Source organism: Myotis myotis, unplaced genomic scaffold (assembly GCF_014108235.1).
Source record: "Myotis myotis isolate mMyoMyo1 unplaced genomic scaffold, mMyoMyo1.p scaffold_m19_p_9, whole genome shotgun sequence".
NCBI lineage: Eukaryota > Metazoa > Chordata > Mammalia > Chiroptera > Vespertilionidae > Myotis > Myotis myotis.
The window spans coordinates 92624557-92635813 of record NW_023416401.1 but is presented as its reverse complement, the minus strand read 5'-3'; the positions used below and the strand labels follow the sequence as shown (position 1 = coordinate 92635813).

At 64.3% G+C, this 11257-nt stretch overlaps 2 protein-coding genes across 3 annotated transcripts; both read left to right on the top strand.

Moving 5' to 3' along the window:
- The first annotated feature begins 701 nt into the window (after nucleotides 1–701).
- On the top strand, nucleotides 702–2487 carry LKAAEAR1 (LKAAEAR motif containing 1). The gene is made up of 3 exons (XM_036322835.1): nucleotides 702–1624; nucleotides 1849–1971; nucleotides 2049–2487. The coding sequence occupies exons 1-3, from the start codon at nucleotides 1184–1186 to the stop codon at nucleotides 2106–2108; spliced, it is 624 nt and encodes a 207-aa protein (XP_036178728.1). The 5' UTR covers nucleotides 702–1183; the 3' UTR covers nucleotides 2109–2487.
- A 2830-nt stretch (nucleotides 2488–5317) lies between these two features.
- On the top strand, nucleotides 5318–10807 carry RGS19 (regulator of G protein signaling 19). Of its 2 annotated transcripts, none has more exons than XM_036322256.1 (6): nucleotides 5318–5450; nucleotides 5721–5975; nucleotides 8353–8449; nucleotides 8599–8717; nucleotides 9725–9799; nucleotides 9887–10807. In XM_036322256.1, the coding sequence occupies exons 3-6, from the start codon at nucleotides 8420–8422 to the stop codon at nucleotides 10308–10310; spliced, it is 648 nt and encodes a 215-aa protein (XP_036178149.1). In that variant the 5' UTR covers nucleotides 5318–5450; nucleotides 5721–5975; nucleotides 8353–8419; the 3' UTR covers nucleotides 10311–10807. The 2 variants fall into 2 exon arrangements, with proteins under 2 accessions (XP_036178149.1, XP_036178148.1); XM_036322255.1 differs by having other exon boundaries at nucleotides 9884–10807.
- The last annotated feature ends 450 nt before the right edge of the window (nucleotides 10808–11257 follow it).

Genomic DNA, 11257 nt, shown 5'->3' with positions numbered 1-11257 from the left:
AACATAAACTGTGGGGTGAGCATATGAATTAGTGAATTCCAGAATAAACTGCTGAGTGCATGAACAAATTACAGAATCAACTGAGACGGGAATTGGTTATAGAAGAGTATGAAATTAGCAAACACAAATAGATTACAGAAATCCAGGAGCCAGAGGTTTAGGGTTCAGCAAAACCCAGGTCTGATCTTGTAGGACCCCTGGGACCCCAACCTTGCCCTGGGAGGGGTGAGTGGTCGTTAGTGTTGCCCCATTTCCAGTCTGTGAACTCCAGAGGCTGTGCGGGGCATGTGGAGGGAAAGGGCTCAGTGCTAAGGTCTCTAGCTGCGCTCCTTGCCCCCAAAATTAGCCACCAAAGACTGCCCCAGCCAGGAAGCTGGGCGCACAGGCCCCCACAGTGTATTGGGGCCCCAGAAGGAAAGACAGCTCATGGGGACCAGAAAAGCTGCTGTCACCACCTCCACGATCTTCGACTGGCTGGGGCGGCTGCGGGCATCCGGTGGCGATGTGGTCTGCTCACCTGGACCAGGGTTTTGCCCTTGCCCCGTGAGTGCGTGCGTGCGAGGGGCCACTCACTGTGGCCCGGGTTGGGGAGGGGCGGGGCTCCCGGTTGCCGGGCAACCGCGCGTCACAGGCCCCAGTGAGTAGGGGCTTTGTTGGAGGCTGACTGCAGAAGCTGAAATGTATGGGGTGTCGGAAGGGGGAGGGGGGCAGGACCTGGCCCGGGGTCTAGGGCCTGGGGTGGTATGGGCTGGACCCCGGGAAGGGAGGAGCCGTGGAGGGGAGACCGGCCGACCCTGGTGAGCCCTCCCCGCTATCCCCTCACCGTCTAGACCAGTGGGGGGCAGACCAGGAAGATGGGTCTCCCCAGAAGCAAGCCAGCGTCCATTTGGCTCTGAGCCTCCCCTGGGGCTCCAGCCATCGTCGCGGGGAGGGTCTGCCAGGCCTGGTCTCCAACCTTGGGTGGGGCCTGAGGGCAATTCAAGGGTCTCAGCATTTTCTCAGTGGACAGGGAAACAGCCCGTGGGCAGAAGTGGGATTTCCTGAAACTCCGAGAGGAACAGAAAGTTCTAGCAGGACCGATAGCGAGGCTTGGCCCGGGGGCAGAGGCTGGAGGCGGGGACCTAAGGCGGCTGCGGGGTCTAGAGGGGGTGGCAGATGCCCCACGGACAACGTGCTGGCACCAATGACGGGACGTCCTCCTCCCTTAGCAAGGCCCAGGATGCCACCCCCGGCCGCAAAGGAGGCCGGGAGCAGGGACCTGCGGGAGAGAGCCGGGAAGGGCGCGCAGAGCGCAGAGTCCCGCGAGAAGCGCGCCAAGGGGGCAGCCGCAAAGGGGCCCCCCAAGCCAGGCTGGGCTCTGTCACTGGAGGGGCTGGAGGCCATGAGCCCCAAGCAGTGCCACCGCCACCTGCTCTTCGGGGACTTGCTTGAAGACGTGGGTGCGGCCGCCTCCATCTTCCCCCGCGAGTCAGCGGAGTTGGGGTACCGGATGCCCGACCCGCGGGCGTGGGCGCAGTCACTGGAGCCGTCGACAGCGCGCCAGGACCGGCTGCTCGGCGTCCTCAAGGCGGCCGAGGCCCGCGGTCGGGTCCGCGCCTTGCGGTTGCGCTACACCTACATGCGGGTCAGGCGCGGGGGCCAGAGGCAGGGGCGGGCATGCGAGACGGTGGGGCAGCCTGCGCAGGAGACAGCCGGGCCCTGAGGAAAGGGGTGGGGATGGCGAGGGCTCCCTGCGGGAGCGGAGGGTGGCGGCGGGGCGGGGCGGCCCGCGGGGTGCCCTGCGGGAGAGAGCCAGGCGGGGCGACTCTCTGGGGCTCAGAAACCCCCCACGCTGCGCCCGACCCACAGGCGGAGGAGATCTCGCTTCTCATCCAGCGACAGAAGTCCGCGCGCGCCGCCATCCGGCTGGAACTGTTCCTGCCGCCGCAGCTGAAGCCCACGCGGATCCCGGACCCCCTGGACCGCCAAGAGGTGCCTGGCAGCCCGGGAAGGGGCGGAGGGGGGCCGCCCACTGCCCTGCACACCTGGCCCCAGCCCCTCTCCCGCAGCGGAGGCGCGTGGAGACCATTCTGGAGGAGAAAGTGGACGGCAGGAACTTCCTGCGCTGACGGCCAGGCGCACTGGCGACCACACCCCACCTCCCCCATAAAGTTCTGGTTCTCCAAGGCCTGCTGGTCTTTATGCTCCCCCTCCAGGCCCCTGGGAGGAAAGGGGGTCACCGAGTGGGGCATCTCCAACAAAGCAGGAAGATGCAAGGGAGGGGTGTCAGGTCCACAGGGGCCAGGGACACCCTTAACCTCCCAAACCCAGAGCTGTCAACCTGCAGGAGAGGAGAGGGGAGAGCCTGGCTCAGCAGCAGTCACAGCTCCATGGGAGAGTACGGGCAGCCCATGCCCGCAGGCTGCAGGCCACCCCACAGGGGTTCAGAGAGGAGTGATGTTCTGGGCACACGCCTTGGAGAGCAGCAGGCTGGGCGGTCCTCAGAGGTGGGGAGGAGGGGGAGGCCAGCCGCTGTGCCCTCTGGCTCTCCTTTCCATCCTGAATGCTGCCTCTGCCCTGCTCCATCTCCCTGACCAGCCGCTGCCCCCCCCCCCACACACACACACACACGCACACACGCACACGCACACGCACGGAAGGAAACTGCCCTGTTCCATTTGGACAAACCTACCTCCTGCAGATCTTCTAGATTCTGAAGAGCCTCCAAGTTTCTGGACAACCCTTGGAGAATACTCTTGCTGTTTGCAGAGCCCAGGACTTCCCTCAGCCACCCTCCACCGCCCCCACTTCCCTACCCCCCCCCCCCCCCCGCCAGACTGCAGTGGGGGCTTCAAGGGACTCCACAAGCTCCAGCCCTAGGGGCCCTCCCCCTCCCAATAGGCTGCAGTGCAAAGATCCTGGAGGGGTGCATTCTTTACAGTCCCTAGGTCAGAGCTGGGGTCTGGCAAGGACTCTTGCTCAGTGGTAGTCACTCTCCCTCCCTCGGCCAGCTCAGGATGGGGACCGCTGTGGGGACCGGGCCTCTGTGCCCTCAGCTAGCCCTTCCCCCTGCAATGACCCTTTGCCCTCTCTGAGCTATTGCTGCCTTTAGCCTGGATCACACCCAGGACCATGTGTGGAGCTGGAGTCTGGCAGCTCCGGGAGGGAGGTATTCAAGAAGGAAGAGGGAAGGAGGAAGGAGAGACGGACAGGGAGGCAGTTTCTGTCCAGGAGTGGTGGCCATTCACACTCTGACATGCACTGGACGACAGCCAGGGCTGGCTCTCTGCAATTGGGACCCCAGCATTCTGTCTCCTGAGAATGAGCTGAGGGCCTGATGATTCCATGTGTTTGTAAAAGCACATTTCATGTCATCACTTCTCCGAGCCTCCATTTCTTCATCTAAAAAGGAGGCCCTCAGGGGCCTCGCTGGGCGCCATGCCCTCCACACAGCACTTACTCCACCAGGGAGGGAGGGCACTGCCGTAGGCAGGCACCAAGGGCAGAAGGACAACACAGACATGCCAAGCCCTACGAAGGCCAGCTACAGAGTAGCCTAATAGACGGCTGCACACCAGATGTCAAGCGGGCACACAGGGCACCCTTTGACCCCCATGCCAAGGAGCGGACCCTAGGTCTGCAGAGGAGGCCAAGGAAAGCAGTGAGGAAAGGTAGCTGGGCCTGGAGGTGGTGGCTGCTATGAGCAAGCGAAGCATGTGAACTATGATTCAATGTATGTGAGGGATTAGGTGGTTCCCAGGGCTGAAAACTTAAGCTCTGGACAGAGGGTCCTGGGTTCAAATTCCATCTCCACCATTATCTTTTTAAAAATATATATTTTTATTGATTTCAGTGAGGAAGGGAGAGGGAGAAAGAGATAGAAACATCAGTAATAAGAGAGAACCATTGATGGGCTGCCTCCTGCACCCCCTATACTGGGGATCGAGCCACAACCCGTGCATGTGCCCTTGAAGGGAATTAACCCGCTGGCAGACGCTCTATCCGCTGCGCCAAACCGGCAGGGGCATCTCCTCCACCATTTTCTTGAGTGAGTTTCTGCCCAGCCTGCCTGGGCTCCTCCGTGGAACATGGGGACACTCTACAGAGACAGACTCCCCAGAGGAGGTGCAGGACACCCAGAAAGGCCGAGGCAAGGGGATGGAGAGCAGGCCCAAGTGGCCAGAGGACGCGGGGGAGTGGCTCAAAGGGGCAAAGAGGTTTGTGGACCCGCACCCACAGCCAGCTGCTACACATTTCTCAGGTGGGGTGGAGCTGCTACACCAAGGGATCAGCCTGGCAGAGTGACCGTGACCAGTACTGGCCCGTCTTCGTGGGACCTCGGGTCTGGACAGGCTCTCGGTCTCTGCCCCTGTCCTAGCCAGCCTGTCACATGGCACCAAGCTCCCTGGGCCCACAGCATCAGGAGGCCCCCCAGGCTCCAGGGCCCTGCCACCCCTCTGCCCCTCCCCTGCCTCTCCATCTCTCACCCAGTAGCAGTCCTCCAGGGCCGGTCTGCCTGACACCCTGTGAGGCCCCAGTGCGGCATGAAGCGTGTGTGTAAAGTCTCCATTTCCCTTCACACCTCAGAGTTCTGGGAGCCTGTCCACAGGGCGACTGTACAATGGGAAGTCGTTTTGTGAGCAGAACCCAGCATCAGGAGCTGTGCAGGCTGTCGCCTGCAGGGGACCCGCTGAGACCAGGGGTCACACCCACTGCATGCCGGGAGCATGAGCAGGGCCACTGCGATGCTCCAAAAGCTGGGACAGGAACTGAACTAACAACTGTACCAGCTCTCTAAACTGTAGGGCACCTTGGGGCAGCATGAGGGGTTAGAAGGGACTCACCCCAAGACCCCACGGATAGGACAGGGACTTTTGATGACTCCAGATGCAAGAACCCATCCCCCCACCCCCCACCCCCCACGGCAACCCAGGGCCCCTGCCCCTTCCTTGGTAACCCCCTACATTGTAGGGCCTACACCATGGAGATAGGGGCTCCTACCCTCATTTTACTGGTGGGGCCTGGGGCAGGCGGGCAGAGCCACGCGCGGTCCTGGCGCGGCCTTAGCCCAGGGCTCTCTGGCTGCACTTTGGAACAGCGTCTCAGGGCGCCCACGTGCAGGCAGAGCCAGGCACGACCACACCCCCAGGGGCTGCAGAGCTAGCCCAGGCCGCTCAGGGGCCAGAGGCCCCAGGGGCGACACCTCACCTTCAGCCACAGCCCTAGCGATTCACGGCGGGGACCGAGGGCCGAGCCGGCCGGGCCGGGTGGTGGGGAGCGGAGGGAGGGGCGCGGAGCCGCGAGCGCGGGGCGGGGCGGGGCGCGCGGGCGCCTCCCCGAGCGAGGAAGTCCCGGCCCCGCGCTTTGGGGAAGTGCGGCCAGGCGCCTGCGCACAGCACCCCGCGCCCGGCCGGCGAGCGGCGGGACCTCGGACCTCGGAGCCGGGCCGGCGAGCGGCTGAGAGCCTGGCGGTGAGTGCGCGCCGGTGGCGCCGGGACCGCTACTGCCCCTGCGGCCAGGGCTGTGCGGGCGGGAGCGGGCTCCGGTTCCGCACCCCAAGGACTCCCGCCGCGGGGTCCACGTGGACCCCGGGCCGCAGAGGGACTGGAGTCCACCCCCACGCGCGTGGGGGAGGGGGTGCTGCCACTGGGTTCCCGTTTTCTGCAGCTCAGAGCCTGGGGAAGTGATTGCTCAAGGGGGGGCCGGAAGAACCCAGGTTTCCGTGTCTCCCGCTCCCCCAGCTGGTGGGGAGGGGCCGAGGCGGGACACCCTGTCGGCCCGCTCCGTCCGTCGGATCTGGCAGCTTCTCAGACCTGCGAGTCGCAGAGGAGGCGCTGACCCCCACCCCAACGGAGAGGGCCGGGCCGGCGCGATCCAGAACCGCGGGAACCTGCCACCGACTCGCCCCCGCTGCTGCGGCGCACGCCCCTTCGGCAGCCAGGGGCGGCCCAGACCGAACCGGCCCCTCCCGCTCCCGCCTCGCCGTTGGGTCGCTGGTGAGTGGGGCGCCATGGCGACTTCCTCGAGGTCGGGGTGGGGGCCTCGGGTCCCTGCAAAAGGAGACAGGCTTTTGCAGGCCAGACCCTCCCGCAGGAAAAGGGATCGAGAAGTGAGTCTCCGCCACCACTGGAAAGGTGGGCTGGGGCGCGGGTCACCTGGTGAGGAACATTGGCCTCGGAGGAGCCAATCTGGGGCTCACCCACCAGCCAGATGTGGAGGGGGGCAGGTAGGAAAGGTACTGAGCAGGATTAGGAGGGAATGGAGCCCGAAGGTGATGGCAAGTCTACTTAGAGGTACACTGGCTGCCTGTCCAGTCTCTTTCATCCCAGACTGGGGAGGGGGTGGGGAGCTTCGAGGGACTAGGGAAGGGGACGGAGCCCCCCTCCAAATGCCAGGATGAGGGGCAGGAACCCCAGCCAGGAGAGAGTAGGCGCCCTGGGGCACAGGCTGGCCACAGCCAGCCTGAAAAGGGAGTCAGGTCCAGGGCCTGCAACCTGGACAGCAGGAACTTGTCCCCCCTCTGCCCCAAATTTGGACTCCAGCACCTGGGCCCTGCACCCTCAGACAGGGCCCCTCTGCTTCAGAGCTGAGTCGGAGATGGCAGCCCACTCAGGTGCTCGGGGCTGGGGACAGGACGAGGCCCTGCCCCCACTGACGGGTGGGGGTGCAGAGGAGGAAGAGCAGCTCTGCCTGGGGAAGTCACAGCAGCCTGGGGTACAGCTACAGCTGCAGGCCGCAGAGGCTGCCACACCCCTTCCTTTCCCTAGAAACTTCACCCCTGAGGGAAAAGCTGTGGGCTGCTGCTTCCCCATCTGCTTGCTGGGAGCCCCTAGGACCAAGTTTGAACCCTAACCCTACCCTGCCATGATCTCAGGGTTGTAAGGGGCTAAGGCCCCAGGGGACCCTGTGCCTTGCTCCCAGTTATGGGTCAGGGCAGGGGCCTCTGTGCCAGGCCCTGAGACAAGGGTGCCCTGAGCATGCACAGGGTCCTGCCCAGACCTGGCCAGGGCCAGAATGGAGCCCTGCTCCAGAGCTGCTGGCCTGGGGACTCCCAGGCCCTGTCCCTAGGGCATCCACCCTCCCCTCCTGACCATGGCCTAGGCCAGCATGGACCACAAAGGGTTAAAAGATCCTCAGCTGACTGATGTGAAACCAAGTTTTGAGCCTCCTGCCGGCTGAGACAGGTGGTGGGGGCTCAAGAAGGTTTGCGAGGCAGATGGACAGGGCTCCCCAGGCCCTGTGGGCCCTCAGCTGGGTGGGTGGGGGGCTCCCCAGGCCCTGTGGGCCCTCAGCTGGGCCGAGGTGAGTGCAGGCAGGGGCCGTGGTGGGGAGACATTCAAAACTGCCTCCAGGGTGCTGGTGGCTGCCCTGTGCTGTCACTTTCGAGGTGCAGTACTTGGGGATCTGAAGTCAGCCTCCCTGGAGACACATGAAGGTTGCCTGGCTGGAGCCTTCAGCTCCCCCCCCCCGCCACCCCCCCACCCCCCGTTCCCCGCACCCCCTGCGCAGAAAATGCTGCAGAGACTTTCTGCAGAGACACTGAGAAGGACACACCCCTTGCCTCCCTTGGGTACCCCGCAGTTCCAGCTAGGGAGCAGGACACCCCCTCTCCTCCCGCTGCAGCCCCTGCTCCCCTCCCCCCACCTGTGCCCCCTGCTCTGTGGCAAGGCAGCAGTTTCCCCAGCCCGGAGCAGGGAGGGAGGCCGGGAGACCTGGGCAGTAAGTGGCCAGCTGGGGGTCGGGGCTAGCAGGGGCCAGTCGTTGAGGACAGTGGAGCGGTAGGTCCACCGCAGAAAACTCATGGCTCTCCTCACCATGAGCCCCGCTCCCCACGCCCTCAGGAAGCCCCGCTCCCTTTCCCACTCAGACCCTTCATGCTGCAGGCATGGTCGGCGCCCCTTGCTCAGTCCAAGTGACCAGGGCATTGCTGTGGGGCCCAGGGGCAGATCTGGATTCCTGGTGGGAAGCCACCCTACCCATCCCCACCCCCCAGCACAACCTCCACAGGAGACCCAGGACGGGGGGGGGGGGGGGGGGGGCTGGGATGGGGGTTCTGCATGCCTCACCATCCTCCCTGTGCACTGACCTGACAGCCCCAGGCACTTGGGGCCCCAGCCCCCTTGGGAGGGGCCAGGAGCCGGAAACCAAGAAAGAGGAACCCAGGCTTCCGGCTTCCCAGGGACCAAGCAGATGGGGGTGTCCCAGAACCTCCTGGGAGCTCTTCACAGCCCTGATATAGGCTGGGGCGAGGCTGCAGGCAGGGGAGCAGGCCCTGCTGGGGCTCCAGGAAGGAGGGAGGCAACTCTCAAGACCCCTCCCAGGGGCCTCAGGGCTGGGGTCTCAGGTTCTCTGAGAACCTTGGCCTCTCCTCAGACCCCCAGGTTGTGGTCAGGGTCCCGAGCCAGCATCACGGAGCCCGAGCGACGACCTCCACCCACCCATGCCCACCGCGCATGAGGCCGAGAAGCAGGTGCACCTCCTCCGCCCCTGCCTCGCCCCCTCAGGGACTGGGGGGCGGGGCAACAAGGAATTGAGGGACCCTCCAGCACCGGGGAGGCTGGAACAGTTCTGCCTTTGGGAGCGTGGCCACCTGTGACTGAGGCAGCCCGTCTCCCCCAGCACACAGGGCCAGAGGAGGCAGACCAGCCTCCCTCCATGTCCAGTCATGCGGGGCCCCCGGCTCCCCCCAGCCGCAACCCCTGCTGCTTGTGCTGGTGTTGCTGTTGCAGCTGCTCCTGGTACGTGGGGGTGGGGAGGGGTGGGCTGAGCAGACCTGGGCCCAAGACCCCACTCCCTGACCCTCATGTGGCTTCTGAGGCATCACCTGCAGGCAGGACGCCTCTGCCACCCACAACACGTATCCAGGGGCTGTTGGGTTCTGGTGGCTGGTAGCCAGTGCCCTGTGTGTGCGCACCCCTCTGTCTTTTATTCAGCACACGCTAACTGGCACCACTTACAGCCGGCCCCTGCTGGCCCTGCGGACCCACAGACTGTCAGATGGAGGGGGCTGAGCAGAGGCCTGGCCTGGGGACAGTGGGGACACACCTCCAGAGCAGCTGCTGGAGTGGGCATGGGGCTCCGGGTCGTCCCCGGGTGGGCAGGCATCTGGGGAAGCTGTTTGAGTTTTTGTGCCTTTCAGAGGCCTGACCCGACTCAGACTTCCAGCCCTTAATTGCAGAATGGATAGCACTGCAGGGAACCAAAGGGGGCGGCTGACCTGTGAGCAAGTGAGGCCGGAGCCCAGATCCAGGATGGCTGAGGGTGGGCTGGGGGTGGAGAATAGGAAGAGTTGGGACTCACTGAGAGTTTGGCTTTGGAGGCCAAGGGGTGTTTGGGGTCAGGCAGGCGGCAGTAGGTGTGGAGTTCTGTGTGGACGCTTTGGTGTGAGGTGTCTGTTAGCCAGGCATGGGTTTGGGAGCCAGAGGGGAAAGACAGGCTTCTAGGGAGAGTCAGGAGTCACCCCTTGGGCCAGGGGCTTCCCCACCCCATCAGTAAGGCCTTTGGGAGAAGGTGGGTGAGGTCAGACGGGGGGATACCAGGAGCCCGTGAAGGCCCAAAGGCAGGAAGACAGTGGAGGTCCTGGGTCAAATGCAGCTGGAGCAGCCAAGGCCTGGGGGCAGGGGAGAAGGAGCGGATCCTAGGGCTGCCACCTGCGGTGGGCTCACAGGTGCTGAGAGCCCCAGGCCTCATGTCCACACGTGCTGAGTGTCCGTGTTCACGCATGGGCCCGCGTATCTGCCATCAGGAGTGAAGGGCGGCGACCAGCATGGCGGGCTTCCGGGGAGAGCAAGCTGCAGCCCCTCCCCAGCTGCGAAGCCTGGTGAGTCTGGGGCCGTGAGCATCTGTGGGGGGGAGGGGGTCTGGGTGGAGCGGCACGTGCTTGACCTGGCGGCGGGTGCCCCAGCAGCACGCCAAGCCCTGAGGAGGTGCAGAGCTGGGCACAGTCCTTCGACAAGCTGATGCACAGCCCTGCGGGCCGCAGCGCGTTCCGGGCGTTCCTGCGCACGGAGTACAGCGAGGAGAACATGCTCTTCTGGCTGGCCTGCGAGGAGCTCAAGGCCGAGGCCAACCAGCACGTGGTGGACGAGAAGGCGCGGCTCATCTATGAGGATTACGTGTCCATCCTGTCCCCCAAGGAGGTGAGCCTGGACTCCCGCGTCCGGGAAGGCATCAATAAGAAGATGCAGGAGCCGTCCGCGCACACGTTCGATGACGCACAGCTGCAGATTTACACACTCATGCACCGGGACTCCTACCCCCGCTTCCTCAGCTCCCCCGCCTACCGTGCCCTGCTGCTCCAGGGGGACTCCCAGTCCTCCCACGAGGCCTAGGCCGCCCCCCACCGGCAGAGACTCAGGTCACCTTTCCCATGCGGCAGCCGGTGTTGGCACACCAGGCCCAGCACCCTGAGGGCAGGCCAGGCGCTCTCCCCGCCCAAGGGGCGAGTGCCCTGAGGCCCTGCTAACAGGCAGGGGTGTTGGCCGGCCAGGGGCTCCTGCCCGGTGAGGGGCGGACCCTCCAGGAGGCATCTCAGATCCACCAGCCTCGAGAGGCCCTGGAGCCTGGAAAAGTGCCTTTGATGGAAGAGACCTCTGCACTGTCCAGTGTGTGACGTGGCCAGACCTTCCAGCGGGAGCTGTTTGCTCCCCGGAATCAGCCCCAGAACCTCTGAACTAGGCTCAAGGTGACAGGATCCAGTTTCTCTCTTCTATGTTCATTAACTTTGAATCTGGAAACTTGTCCTCGCTGTATTTTATAAGGAAAAAAAGTTTTCATATTTATCTCCATTCCACCTCCCCCAAAATAGGATGTCTTGTTATTGAAGATACTTTTAAAGCAAGTCTCCTCCTTTCCATGTCCAGACCCAGGCAGGGGAGCAGGCGCTGTCCCACCCCAGCAGGTGTGGCTCCCGCAGCACCTCGCCAGGACTGGCAGTGCAATGGCAAGCACTGCCCAAGCCTTGGGTGGGCAGGGTCCTGAAACGCCTCAAAGGTCACCCCAGAGACTGGCCTGCAGGGCAGTACCCATGGGGTGAACCCTCCCTGAGGGTCCCCGGTGCCAGACACTATTAACTCCGCTGTCTCAGGCATGTGCTGGCCACTCATCCCTGAATTTCTGGGACGCAAAGGGGTTTGATGCTGCATGTGGCCCGAGACCCTGAGCTCGCCGGAGATCTAGCCCCTCCCCCGCCAATGCCTCCCAGAGCAGACTGGCTGTCGGGAAGGGCCGCCAGCGGAGGCTGAGGGACCCAGACTTGCCCTGGGCCCTGAGCTGCAGT